Source organism: Delphinus delphis, chromosome 15 (assembly GCF_949987515.2).
Source record: "Delphinus delphis chromosome 15, mDelDel1.2, whole genome shotgun sequence".
Classification (NCBI taxonomy): domain Eukaryota; kingdom Metazoa; phylum Chordata; class Mammalia; order Artiodactyla; family Delphinidae; genus Delphinus; species Delphinus delphis.
This window is the reverse complement of record NC_082697.1, coordinates 23,431,961-23,444,502: the sequence shown is the minus strand read 5'-3', so window position 1 is coordinate 23,444,502 and position 12,542 is coordinate 23,431,961. Positions and strand designations below refer to the sequence as shown.

General features: G+C 42.4%; 1 protein-coding gene across 1 annotated transcript in view; it reads right to left on the bottom strand.

The window, feature by feature from the left end:
- Positions 1-9,861, bottom strand: part of UQCC1 (ubiquinol-cytochrome c reductase complex assembly factor 1) — an 89,601-nt gene extending 79,740 nt beyond the window's left edge. Inside the window, exon 1 of the mRNA XM_060030917.1 lies at positions 9,733-9,861. Coding sequence (XP_059886900.1) covers positions 9,733-9,756 — 24 coding nt within the window. The 5' untranslated portion in view covers positions 9,757-9,861. The remainder of the gene's footprint in view (positions 1-9,732) is intronic.
- Positions 9,862-12,542: the final 2,681 nt, after the last annotated feature.

The window sequence follows — 12,542 nt, the reverse complement described above, 5'->3', positions numbered from 1 at the left end:
CTCCATTTCCTCATGACTAGGCAGGAAGGGCCAGGGGTAAGGGGGAGAAAGGTATTAGAATTTTAAACCTAGAGATGCTTTCTAAAGTTGTGTAACTGTTTCTAATAGGCTACTCACAGCAACTTATGTTTCAAATTAAAAGTAAAGCTTAAAAATAGGATTTTATTTCAGCTGAGGTTTGACCTGTTGGGATTGTTTTCAAATGAGATACAATTACTGGCTTCTTGTTTACTAACAGCTGACACATTTACCAGATCATTCCATGTCAGATGTTCCTTTCCTAAAAATGTAAATACGTGCTAAGATGAAACTTCAGCAGATTCAGGCCCAAAGCGGAGTGGGGGTGGGGGGTGGGGGTAAGGTAAGAGGAAATTACAAGTAGGAACAATGCAAACTTTTGGAAGATTTTCTGAAGAATTTCATCATATTTTTTCCAATGTCAATAAAAATTTTCTCTGTAACATTTGACTCTACTTGGTTTCATGCCAATACTTTAAATCACATCTTATTAGAAGAAAGTACTAATCAGCTGCTGTTTTCTTTCCTTCTCCAATCCTACAACAACAATTCTTTGTCGAAATCCTTAATTGAAACTGAGGTGTAGCAGAAAGGGTATCTGAATCGCAAGCCTACCATTAAATAGCTGTGTGACCCTGAACTAGTTACTCAAAACTCTGGACCTCCATTTTCCCTTACTTAAAAGTGGGAATAATAAAAGCTACCTCACAGGAGCGTCCCAAGGACCACCTGTAAAAGCACTTCAATAACAGTAAAACACACACACAAAGGCTTCACTATTGCTATTAACAACTGTTACTGAATTATGTTAAGTAAACTCCTCTTTCCCCAGCAAACTGTCACAGCAGCAAGAACCATTTTCTTAAAATATTGCTTTGAACCTGGAATTCCCTTTCTCAAAAGCTTGCAGTGCCTCCAAGTGTCTCTGTAGTCAAACTTAAACACCTGATCTTTACCAACTGGACTCCGACCCATCAATATACTTACATACTCTGCCTTGCATTCTCCACTCAGCAGTTCCAAAACCTGACTCATACTCTCTGGTTTGAGAATTACTGCTCCTCTCCACACAAGCTAATCCCCTTGGAGTTCCTCTGGGACTCTCTTCTTCTCTCCTACCCAAAGCATGAGCTCATTTGCTTCAACCTAGACTCCAGGTTCTGGTTCTACTGATTCTACTAAGTCCTTTTTCCTTTCCACCTCTCCCAATACTTCATTTATAAATATATATCAGTAAATCTGTGGAAGTACTTATCATCCTCTTATAGATACTAATACATTAGGTCTATAACAATTAGCAAACTTCAGTTCTCCCAAGTTCAGAAAAAAATTCCAGTGGTTAAAATCATTGCTTTAGGGCTTCCCTGGTGGCGCAATGGTTGAGAATCTGACTGCCGATGCAGGGGACATGGGTTCATGCCCCGGTCTGGGAAGATCCCACATGCCGCGGAGCGGCTGGGCCCGTGAGCCATGGCCGCTGAGCCTGCGCATCGGGAGCCTGTGCTCTGCAATGGGAGAGGCCACAACAGTGAGAGGCCCGCAGACGGCAAAAAAAAAACAAAAAACAAAACACATTGCTTTAACTTAGGATAGTATAAACACCATTACTCAGTGGGAACTGGTTTTATCATCCTTTTGCCTCATCAACACTTCAACCAAAATTTTAAAGATACGTTTTATGTTTGTATATCCTGTGCATATTGTGACTTGCAGGTGATTTTACATCGTATTTGAAAATATTCTCACAGATCAGCTCTTTTTGTGACTACACTTTAATTAGTCCACTGACCAGACTCTTTCTTCATGTGGTTTTTAAGATACATAGTATTTTCCTTTGCTCACCCATGAGCTGGAAAAGGCTTTACAGGTAGTCAATTCTCCTACTCCCCATAGTTATGTTTTACAAAGTGACCACAAACACTAAGTTAGCAAACACTGAACCATTGCTCCTAGGGGAAAAATACAGGGTTAGGTTCCTGCAAGCCTCTGGTCACAACATTTTCATCAACCAAACAATACATGAACTTGTTTTGTGTGTTTCTGTTTAAAGACACCTTATTTAATATGTTGTTGATTCATTAACACTGAACTCAGAGCCAACAGCACTAACTCTCTCCTGAACAAAACTCATCTATAACACACAAATCTTCTCCACAAGAAACATCACAGCCTTTTTGCACTTAGCAGCACTAGACAGCACTTCAGCACTACACCTGGGGGCGATTTTAAACAGGGAAATTACCAACAAAAGCACAAAAATGCAAAAAACATGACACTAAATTGAACATGAGAAGGATACTTGTTTACAGCATAATAGCTAAAACAAGAAGTCAGAGTATCACCTCAGCCAGGAATATGCATGTTGCAGTTCAAATTTTTCACCCCCTGCACATGTCCACAAATGACTGCAAAAGCACCACAAGTATTGATTCGGGTTACAAATAAATTTTAGCAAGTATGTGAATTCACAAATACAGGAAGGATTTGAGCAAATCAGTAAATATATTAAGGATGAGGGATCAGGTTTCTATCAGAGAAAGGAGTTAACAAATATGAAAAGGCAAAAGGACAGAATAAACCCTGTGCTATTGGGATGGATTTAGAGTAACTGGTGTAAGTTTTTAATATACAGAGGTAAAGAAATCAACATATGTGTGTTTATGTATATGTATACACATACATATACTTCCTACTCCTGTACTGATAGGGCCTGGAAGCAATGACACCTCAGTTGCAATGACAACATGTAGCATCCAAACTTGGTTTCTAAATAGTAGTATTCACTGAAAGGAACTAGTCTTCTCTGGAGAAAAGTTGACTCCTGAATGGGGTTGAAGCTCCTCAAACCTTATTCACAAAGGTCTGGAATTATTTGATCTGTCTAGCAGTTCCTTGGAAGACTCCATCCGTCTTGAAACTCCTCCAGTATGATAACCATTTTCCCCAGGAGCATTAGTGGAAAACAAATAGAGGCAATTGTTTAACTTTGTGGCTGCCTGAGGCAGTGGATAATACTTGGGGAAAACAATAGGCTAATCAAAAAGTTTAAAAGGAAAATCAGAGGAATGAGATATGCATAGGGACCTTGAAAAGCTCTGACATATTCCCGGGAATTTGAAGGCCAAGCAGATGCACAGGTTTGTGCACATGCCCAGAACAGGAAAGACCTGAGACTGCTCTAAGCTCTCATCTCTGGTTGACCTTGAGGTGCTTCGCAAGCAGGAAGTGAAGGTTAAGGCAGAACTGTCAAATGACTGGCAGAAGGATGAAGGCATGCTCCAAAATGCACACAGAGCCCCTCAACAAATACTAAGAGACTCATTGGTTCCAGGCATTTAAGGAAATCTCCATCCAATCATTACTTGACCACTAAGCTAACTGGGCAGAGACCACATGACAAAGAATACAGACTTTACAGAATTAATTCAGAAAAGTCACTAAACAGAAAAATAACAACAAACTCTGGGAAAACAAAGTCCTGATTTCCAGAGGTGCCACATTATATTATTTAAAATGTTTAGTTTTCAACAAAAACTTGTGAAACATGTAAAACAACAAGAAAAGCATGGTCAATACAAGGGAAAATTTAAAAATCAGTAGAAACTGTCCCTGAGGAAGCCCAGACATTAGACAAACCAGACAAAGACTTTGAACCAGCTATTTAAAAATTTTAAGATCTAAAGGAAACCATGACTAAAGAACAAAAGCAAAGTATGAGAATGATATCTCACCAAATAAACAATATCAATAAAGAAAGAAATTTTACAAAAAGCCAAACAAAAATTCTGGAGTTGAAAAGAACAATAAGGGACTTCTCTGGTGGTGCAGTGGATAGGACTCTGCACTCCCAATGCAGGGCGCCTGGGTTTGATCCTTGGTCAGAGAACTAGATCCCACATGCATGCTGCAAGTAAGAGTACACATGCCACAAATGAGGAGCCCGCAGGCCGCAACTAAGGAGCAGGCAAGCCACAACTAAGGAGCCTGCGAGCTGCAACTAAGGAGCCCATCTGCCACAACTAAGACCTGGTGCAAGCAAATAAATAAATAAATATTTTTTAAAAAAATTTTTTAAAAAGAAAAGAACAATAAATAAAATTAACATTTCACTAGAGAAGTTTAACAGCAGATTTGAGCAAAAGAAAGAATCAGTGACCTTGAAGATAGATCAATTGAGATTATCCAGCCCAACGAACAGAAAGAAAAAAAAAAAAAAGAAGAAAATTTAATGGAGTCTCAGAGACCTACCAGCAAACGTACCTACACCATCAAACATACCAACATATGTATAATGGAAGTCTCAGACGGAGAAGAGAGAAATAAGGAACAGAAAAAATATGTGAAAAAATACTTGCAGATGGGACTTCCCTGGGGGCGCAGTGGTTGAGAATCCGTCTGCCAATGCAGGGGACATGGGTTCGATCCCTGGTCTGGGAAGCTCCCACATCCCACATGCCACAGAGCAACTAAGCCCATGTGCCACAACTACTGAGCCCACATGCCACAACTACTGAAGCCCACATGCCTAGAGCCCATGCTCTGCAACAAGAGAAACCACCACAATGAGAAGCCCGCACACCGCAACAAAGAGTAGCCCCTGCTCACTGCAACTAGAGAAAAGTCTGTGCGCAGCAAAGCAGACCCAATGCAGCCAAAAATAAATTAATTAATTAAATTTTTAAAAAGACTTTAAAAATAGTCCAAATCAAAAAAAATCTGAAAAAAAAAACTACAATGAGATTATCCTCTCACACCCATTCGGATGGCCACTATAAAAACAAAAAAAAAGAAAGAAAGAAAATAAGTGTTGGAGAAGATGTGGAGAAATTGAAACCCTTGTGCTTAGCTGGTAGAAATGTAAAATGGTGCAGCTGCTATGGAAAACAGAATGGTGATTGCTCAAAAAATTAAACATAGAATTACAATATGATCCAACAATTCTACTTCTGAGCACATACCCAAAAGAAGTAACAACAGGGACTAGAACAAATATTTGTACACCCATGTTCATGGCAGCACTATTTGGCAATAGCCAAAAGGTGGAAGCAACCAAAGTGCCCATCAACAGATTAACGGATAAATGAAATGTAGTATATGCATACAACAGAATATTATTCAGCCTTAAAAAAAGGAAATTCTGTCATGCTACAACATGGATGAACTTTCAGGACATTATGTTAAGTGAAATAAGCCAGACACAAAAGAACAAACACTGTATGATTCCACTTATATGAGGTACCTAGAGTAGTCAAAATCATAAAGACAGAAAGAATGGTGGTTGCCCAGGGCTGGGTAGAGTGGGGCATAGGGATTTATCTTTTAATAGGTACAGAGTTTCAATTTTCGAAGATGAAAAGAGTTCTTTGGATGATGGTGGTGATGGCAGCACAACAATGTGAATGTACTTAATACCACTGAACTGTACACTTAAAATTGGTTGAAATGGTAAATTATGCTATGCGTATTCTACTACAATTTTTTTTAATCCAGTGTGGCTTTCTGCAACTTATACTACTATCAAAGAAAAGTAAAAATTATTACCAATGTTAAAACAGCTCATAAAACCATAAAAAAGCCCCAGCGCACTGCTCAAATGTCCAGTTCCTCTGCTAGATCTACTCAGCAATAGCAGTGTTTCAGTTTACTCCTCCTTCCCAAACCCATCCTTGGAGAAGGGTAAAAACTGGTCAAAAAGACAGAAAGAGGAAAAAGTAAGGGGAGATTAATGAGAATATTTCAGGAATACTACTTCTCGGTGGTTCAATTTTCTTGTCTGCAAAATGGGGGAATAATAGTGCCTACCTTTTCAAAGGGCTGTCATAAGGATTTAGCAAGTTCACACATATAAAGTATTTAAGAGTGCTTACCACATGGTAAACGCCCTATAAATGTTCCCTATCAATATTATTGCTCGAGAAATCTCAACATTTTTGTTTCAACTACAACTTACATTTCAGCTCCCTCTCCTGAACACCAAATATCCAGCTGCAAAAACAAAAACCAACAACAACAAAAAAACACCAACAAACAGAAAACCCCCAAAAACTCCAGCTAGATTTTCTCAGTGAAGAACACTGCTATTAACTCAGTCATCCTAGGCTGACCTGGGACAAGCTGTTAGACTCTTGCCTCTTCCTCATCCTTAACATCTAATCTCTCATCAAGCTCTGTAGACAATTTCCTCAGTACCTCTTGCAACCATCCCTTCTTCTTTAACCACACTGTCCATCTCCCACTTAGTACAGGCTTCATCACTTCTTCCAGGATTACTTTAGTTTCTGACTGGCCTTGGGGACTCTAATCTCAGCCCTCTCTGACTGACCCATCTGTTACATCCACCCTTGTTACAGGGATCTATTAAAACAAAAATCTATGTTTTTTGTTTACTATGTGGATTGGACTCTTTTTTTTTACTTTTTTATACTTTCAAATTAAAAATTTTTAATTTCAATTTAAAAATGAGAGAAGGAACAAAGTGTTCCCCTGATCAATGGTGGCTGGAAGCAGGGAGAGCAATATAAGGATTGCAAAAGGGCGCAAAGAAATTTTGGGGAGTGACGGATATGTTCGTTATTTTTATTATGATTATGACTTTTTGGGTGTATACCTGTGTCAAAACTTATCAAATTATACAATTAAATAAGTGTGATTTACTGTACGTCAATTATTCCTCAATTTAAAAAATTTAAATAAGAAAAAAAACAAGAGTAAATGCATCAAAAAAACCTTTAAAAATAAATCTTCCCTTCGTTTAAAATACTTCAGTGGCTGCCCTCTGCCTCAAGATAAATCTCCAACCCCTAACTATGACATGCAAGGCAATGTCTCCTCTACTGCCATTTCCCCACAAGTGCCCCCGAGTCCAGCCAGAGAGATTTACTTAGAGCGCCTTTGTTGTCTAGCATAGTAGCATAAGCTAATGCTTCTCCTCTATTTCCTTTCCCCTATTCCCCATCTAATGCTCCCTCATTTAGTTTAAGTATCTAAATGCTTGTCCTCAGGCTGGGTTAGGTGCCTTTCTACTCTGCTACCACAGCACCTAGTTAAGACTTCTATCACAGCATTTCAAGAACTGTTATCAGTAGTTTTCTGTCTCTGCTATTAGATTATAAACATGAGAATAAGTTCTATGTTTTTCATCCTCAGTCCCTTGGAGAGTTGCTAGAATGCAGTGAACACTCAAAATAGTCGCTGAATTAAAAGGAAGGGAAAACAAGCATTTAAAATGTCATTTGTATCAACTGATTCTCTGATCAACCCTATCAAACTTACCCTTAAGAAAATCTGAGGCTCAGAGAAGTTAGGTGATTTGCTCAAGGCTATACCCATAGTAAGTAATGGGGCCAAGCTTTCAAACAAGGCTCTTCCGACACCTAGACAGGTGCATTTTCCTGTATTTGTGAATTCCTCACAGTGCCTAACCCTAATGCCTCTTCAGCATAGGTGATCAATAAATATCTGCTACTTTCATGTTTACTGTAACTCTCTAGTCCTAAGGGAGTTTCTGTTGCTTTGTCACACATTACAACATATGATAAGAAGACTTCAAAGAATTACAGTATACCGTATAAAGTGAAAGTGACTTTCCTTACGTAATCTTGCTTTCCACCTAAAAAGATGAATAGAAAGGGATAAATGGGGGGTAGAAAAAGATTCAACTAATAGAAGGCAGTTAGAAAGGTGGTTTCACTGGATGCTACCAACCAAGAAGAAAAGATCCTGTAACCATCCACATGCTCAGCAGCATGCTCAGCTGAGGAAGTCACTAACTTCCAAGACAAGTCAAGGTATTCATTTCAGATCTACAGCCCAATAAAATTCTCATCTTTCCCCCCCAAAGTATCTATCTTAACAACACCTAGGATGGGACTTCCCTGGTAGCACAGTGGTTAAGAATCTGCCATGGGTTCGATCCCTGGTCTGGGAAGATCCCACAGGCCGCAGAGCAACTAAGCCTGTGCACCACAACTACAGAGCCTGTGCTCTAGAGCCCATGAGCCACAACTACTGAGCCCACATGCCACAACTACTGAAGCACGAGCGCCTAGAGCCTGTGCTCAGCAACAAGAGAAGCCACTGTAGTGACAAGCCTGTGTATCACAACGAAGAGTAGCCCCTGCTCACAACTAGAGAAAGCCCACACGCAGCAACAAAGACCCAACGCAGCCAAAAATTAATTAATTAATTAAAAAAAAATACATCTAGGAGGGGGACTTCCCTGGTGGTCCAGTGGTTAAGAATTCACCTTCCAATGCAGGGGACACAGGTTCAATTCCTGGTCAAGGAACTAAGATCCCACACGCAGCAGGGCAACTAAGCCCATGCGCCGCAGCTACTGAGTATGCGAGCCACAACTAGAGAGAAGCCTGCGCACCGCAACTAAGACCCCAACACAGCCAAAAAAATAATAATAATAATAAATATTTTTTTAAAAAACAAAACACTTAGTAGGGAATTCCCTGGTGGTCCAGTGGTTAGGATTCTGCGCTTCCACTGCCAGGGGCCTGGGTTCGATTCCTGGTCAGGGAACTAAGATCTCACAAGCCGAGCACCATGGCCAAAAAAAAACCACTTAGGACATCCTAGTTGCCATTTCCTCAGCAGTCGTCAGATCTGAATCAGTTCCTGCCCTGGCATCAACAATTACTTCACCAAGTTACTTTCTGTAGGTTACAGGAGCTACTCTTCAAAAAAACTTTTACTACGCAACAACAGAGGGCACTGCACTTTGCTAGGCTGACAAGGAATACAAGAAGGAAAATCACAGGCCGTGTATGCCACATATAAAAAGATTAGACACAAATATTTCTAATATCAGAACTCAAAAGAAAGCTAGAGGCAGGAATACACAGTGTCTGCTATGAAAAACAGTCTCCTTGACCCAATTTTTAAAGACTTGACAAAATTATAAATTCTACTATCCCTCCATGATTAGGACCCAAGCTCTGTATCCTCCTAACTCTTGTTCTCTTTAATTTCTATAAGTCAGAGTCGGCTAGAAGTTCAGGACTGAATCACAAGAGGTGCAGCAGCTTCCCATATGGGTGTTAATTAGTCGAGTAGTTCTTCATCACTTATTTCATTCCTTCAACAAATCTTTACTGAACACCTATGATGTGCCAGACACTGTGCTAGGCAGAGTGAAAACGACAGATATGACCCCAGTTCTCGTGCAGCTTTCACTCTAATAGCATATAAGAGTATTCCACTTAACTATAGAGTTAATAATTGATCTACTGATCTCTGAAACAAACCCAAAGAACCTCAGAATCCCAAAGACTTGCAGATTTACGTCCTCGCTTTGCCCATGGGAACTCTGAAGCCCAAAAGTGACTTGCCCAAGGTCACCCTGAGCGTTAGTGACAGAACAGGAACTAGAACCCGGGTCTCCCGAAACTACAATCAGTGCCCCACGCGCTGCCTCTCTCCCTGAGGGGAAGGAGTCACAGGTGGTGACCAAGGAAAAGCAAGCTTCGTCAAATTTATATCTGACGTCAGTCTCACGCCTTCTCCAAAGAGGGGGAAGCCACGGCCAAACCGAGGGTCGGGGGAGGTGGGAAACTGCCTCAGTTTCCCCGAAGAGACGCGGCCGCGCACCCTCGCTACCGCACAGGCTCCGCTCCTGCACTTCCGTCCAGTTGCTCCCGCCCCTCCCTCTCCGACTCCAACCCGGAGGCCCGGTGGGCGACACCACAAAATTACTCCTTCACTCACAAGGACTCGCACCAGCAACGCCATGTTTCTCGACAACCATTTCCGGGTGAAAGGTGGGCTTCCGGAGTCCCCGCTGCCACCACCCCTCCCCTAGGTCGTCTTTTCGCCGGCGGATGCCCGGCAACGGCGGCGCAGGCGCACAGAGGTCGCTGCGCACACGAGCGCGCGCTTTCACTGCTGTGCGCGAGGAGGCAGGGCCTGGGGCGCGGCCGGACGGTCGGGACGCGCGCGCGCCTCCCGCTCTCCCTAGTCTCCGCCAGACACGTCACAGAGGCTCAAGTCATCACAACACCTGTCCTCTTTGACCTCTGCCTCGGGCTTTTCATAGCTCTTTCATTAACCCACCTCACCCAGCCTCAGTCTTCAGCACCACCTTGTCGGAGTCCCTCTTTCCCAGACTCTGTCCCCACAAGGATTCCCCCCTTTTCACCGATGGTTGAAAAGAACAGAATCCTGGGAGAATCCTAGCACTTCAGAACTCCCTAAGGGACTTCCCTGGTGGTGCAGTGGTTAAGAACCCGCCTGCGAATGCAGGGGACGCAAGTTCGAGTCCTGGTCCTGGAAGATCCCACATGCCACGGAGCAAATAAGCCCGTGCGCCACAACTACTGAGCCTGCAAGCCGTAACTACTGAGTCCATGCTCTTAGAGCCCGTGCTCCGCAACAAGAGAATCCACTGCAATGCAAAGCCCATGCACCGCAATGAAGAGCAGACCCTGCTCGTCGCAACTAGAGAAAGCCCGCGCGCAGCAATGAAGACCCAACCCAGCCAATTACTGAAAGAAAAAAAAAAAAGATTCTCTAAAACGAGCCTGAGAAAGAGTAGGAGGAAGAACAAAGGGCATGGCTGAGTCCTGAAATTCAGGGGAAGAGGGTGGTCACATGCTGACCTGAGACCCGAAGAAGGAACTTTAGGGGCTTCTGGTTGGTTGGTTGTGATTGGGAGCATCTTTGAGTATTGATAGGAAATTATTATAAAGATGAAGATACAGAAGAAAGAATCAAAGACGCAAAGAGTTTCCACAGGAGGTTGGGAGAGAATGGCCTTGGCTAGAACACCTCTTGCATTCATTGTATCCCAAGAACAGTAGAGGAGAGAAGGTGTCAGTGCTCCTGGGGTGACTGGGAGCAGAAGGGCAGGGTGCTGAAGGACTCCCTTCTCTTTCATTCAGTCAACATAGACCCACTGAATGGTCACTATGTGCTGGACACAAGACAGGTGTGGATACTGGCTTCCTGGAGCTCATAGACCTGCGGCTGGGGGGGTAGAGGCTGGAGGTGCTGTGTCACAAAAGTCTAGTAAGCCGATGAAAAAAATAAAATAGTTAAAAATTGTGGTAAGTGCTATGAAGGGAACAACAAAGAGCTAAATTAGAGAATAACATGCGGGGACTTCCCTGGTGGCACAGTGGATAGGACCCTGCCCTCCCAATGCAGGGGGCCCAGGTTCGATCCCTGGTCAGGGAACTAGATCCCACATGCATGCCGCAACTAAGAGTTCACATGCCACAACTAAGGAGCCCGCCTGCATTAACTAAGACCCAGCGCAACCAAATTTAAAAAAATAATAATAATAACATGGGAAGGAAACTACGCTTTAGAAACTACCCTTTAGATGCTTTGCACTCAAGTGGACAGCTTATGTGTTTGGTATTGGAAACAGTGGTGTAGCGCTCCTACACATAAGTTAGGACAAGTTGCATCACATATTAAAAAGGGGGAGTTTCCCGACTTCCCTGGTGGCGCAGTGGTTAAGAATCCGCCTGCCAATGCAGGGGATACGGGTTCGATCCCTGGTCCGGGAAGATCCCACATGCCGCGGAGCAACTAAGCCCGTGCGCCACAACTACTGAGCCTGCGCTCTAGAGCCTGTGAGCCACAACTACTGAAGCCTGCGCGCCTAGAGATCATGCTCTGCAACAAGAGAAGCCACTGCAATGAGAAACCCGCGCACCACAACGAAGAGTAGTCCCCGCTCGCCGCCAACTAGAGAAAGCCCGTGCACAGCAACAAAGACCGAATGCAGCCAAATATAAATAAATAAATTAATTTATTTTAAAAGGGGGGGGCACTTCCATTCCTACAGCTACTGAGCCTGTGCTCTAGAGCCCGCAAGCCACAACTACTGACGCTGCGTGCCGCAACTACTGAAGCCCGTGCGCCTAGAGCCCGTGCTCCGCAACAAGACAAGCCACCGCAACAAGAAGCCCGCGCACCACAATGAAGAGTAGCCCCCGCTCGCTGCAACAGGAGAAAGCCCGCGGGCAGCAATGAAGACCCAATGCAGCCAAAAATAAATAAATTTATTTAAAAAAAAAAACTACCTATCTATAAAAAAAAGGAGGGGATAAGAGCAATATTCTTGTTAATCAGATTCAAGAAGCAAATGTGATACAAAAACTGTGCAAATTTAAGACCAAGTAAATAATTCACACAATAGATGATGAACTAAGATGTTGGGGACAAGAGAAAAGACTGATATTTAATTTCCTTTCTGATGGCTTCTATTTTCTCTGTTAACTTGGCAGGAAAGTTTTTCTACTCAGAGGAAGGCAGATGGTATGAGATTATAGTTTAGAAGAAGGAGAAAGTTTAAAGTTTAACAAAGAATGAAAGAAAAAGGGGCCAGTGAAATGTGGAGAATCTAGTTGAAGCTGGTAACTCTCCACTTTATAAATTTTAATTTATTAATTAATTTTAAATTAAAAAGTGATTTATGATTACACTGTATTTTCTAAAAATTAGCATGTTACAGATAAAGCTAAAGTCCCTTTTTACCATCACCTTGAATCCCAACCTTCCACCCTCTC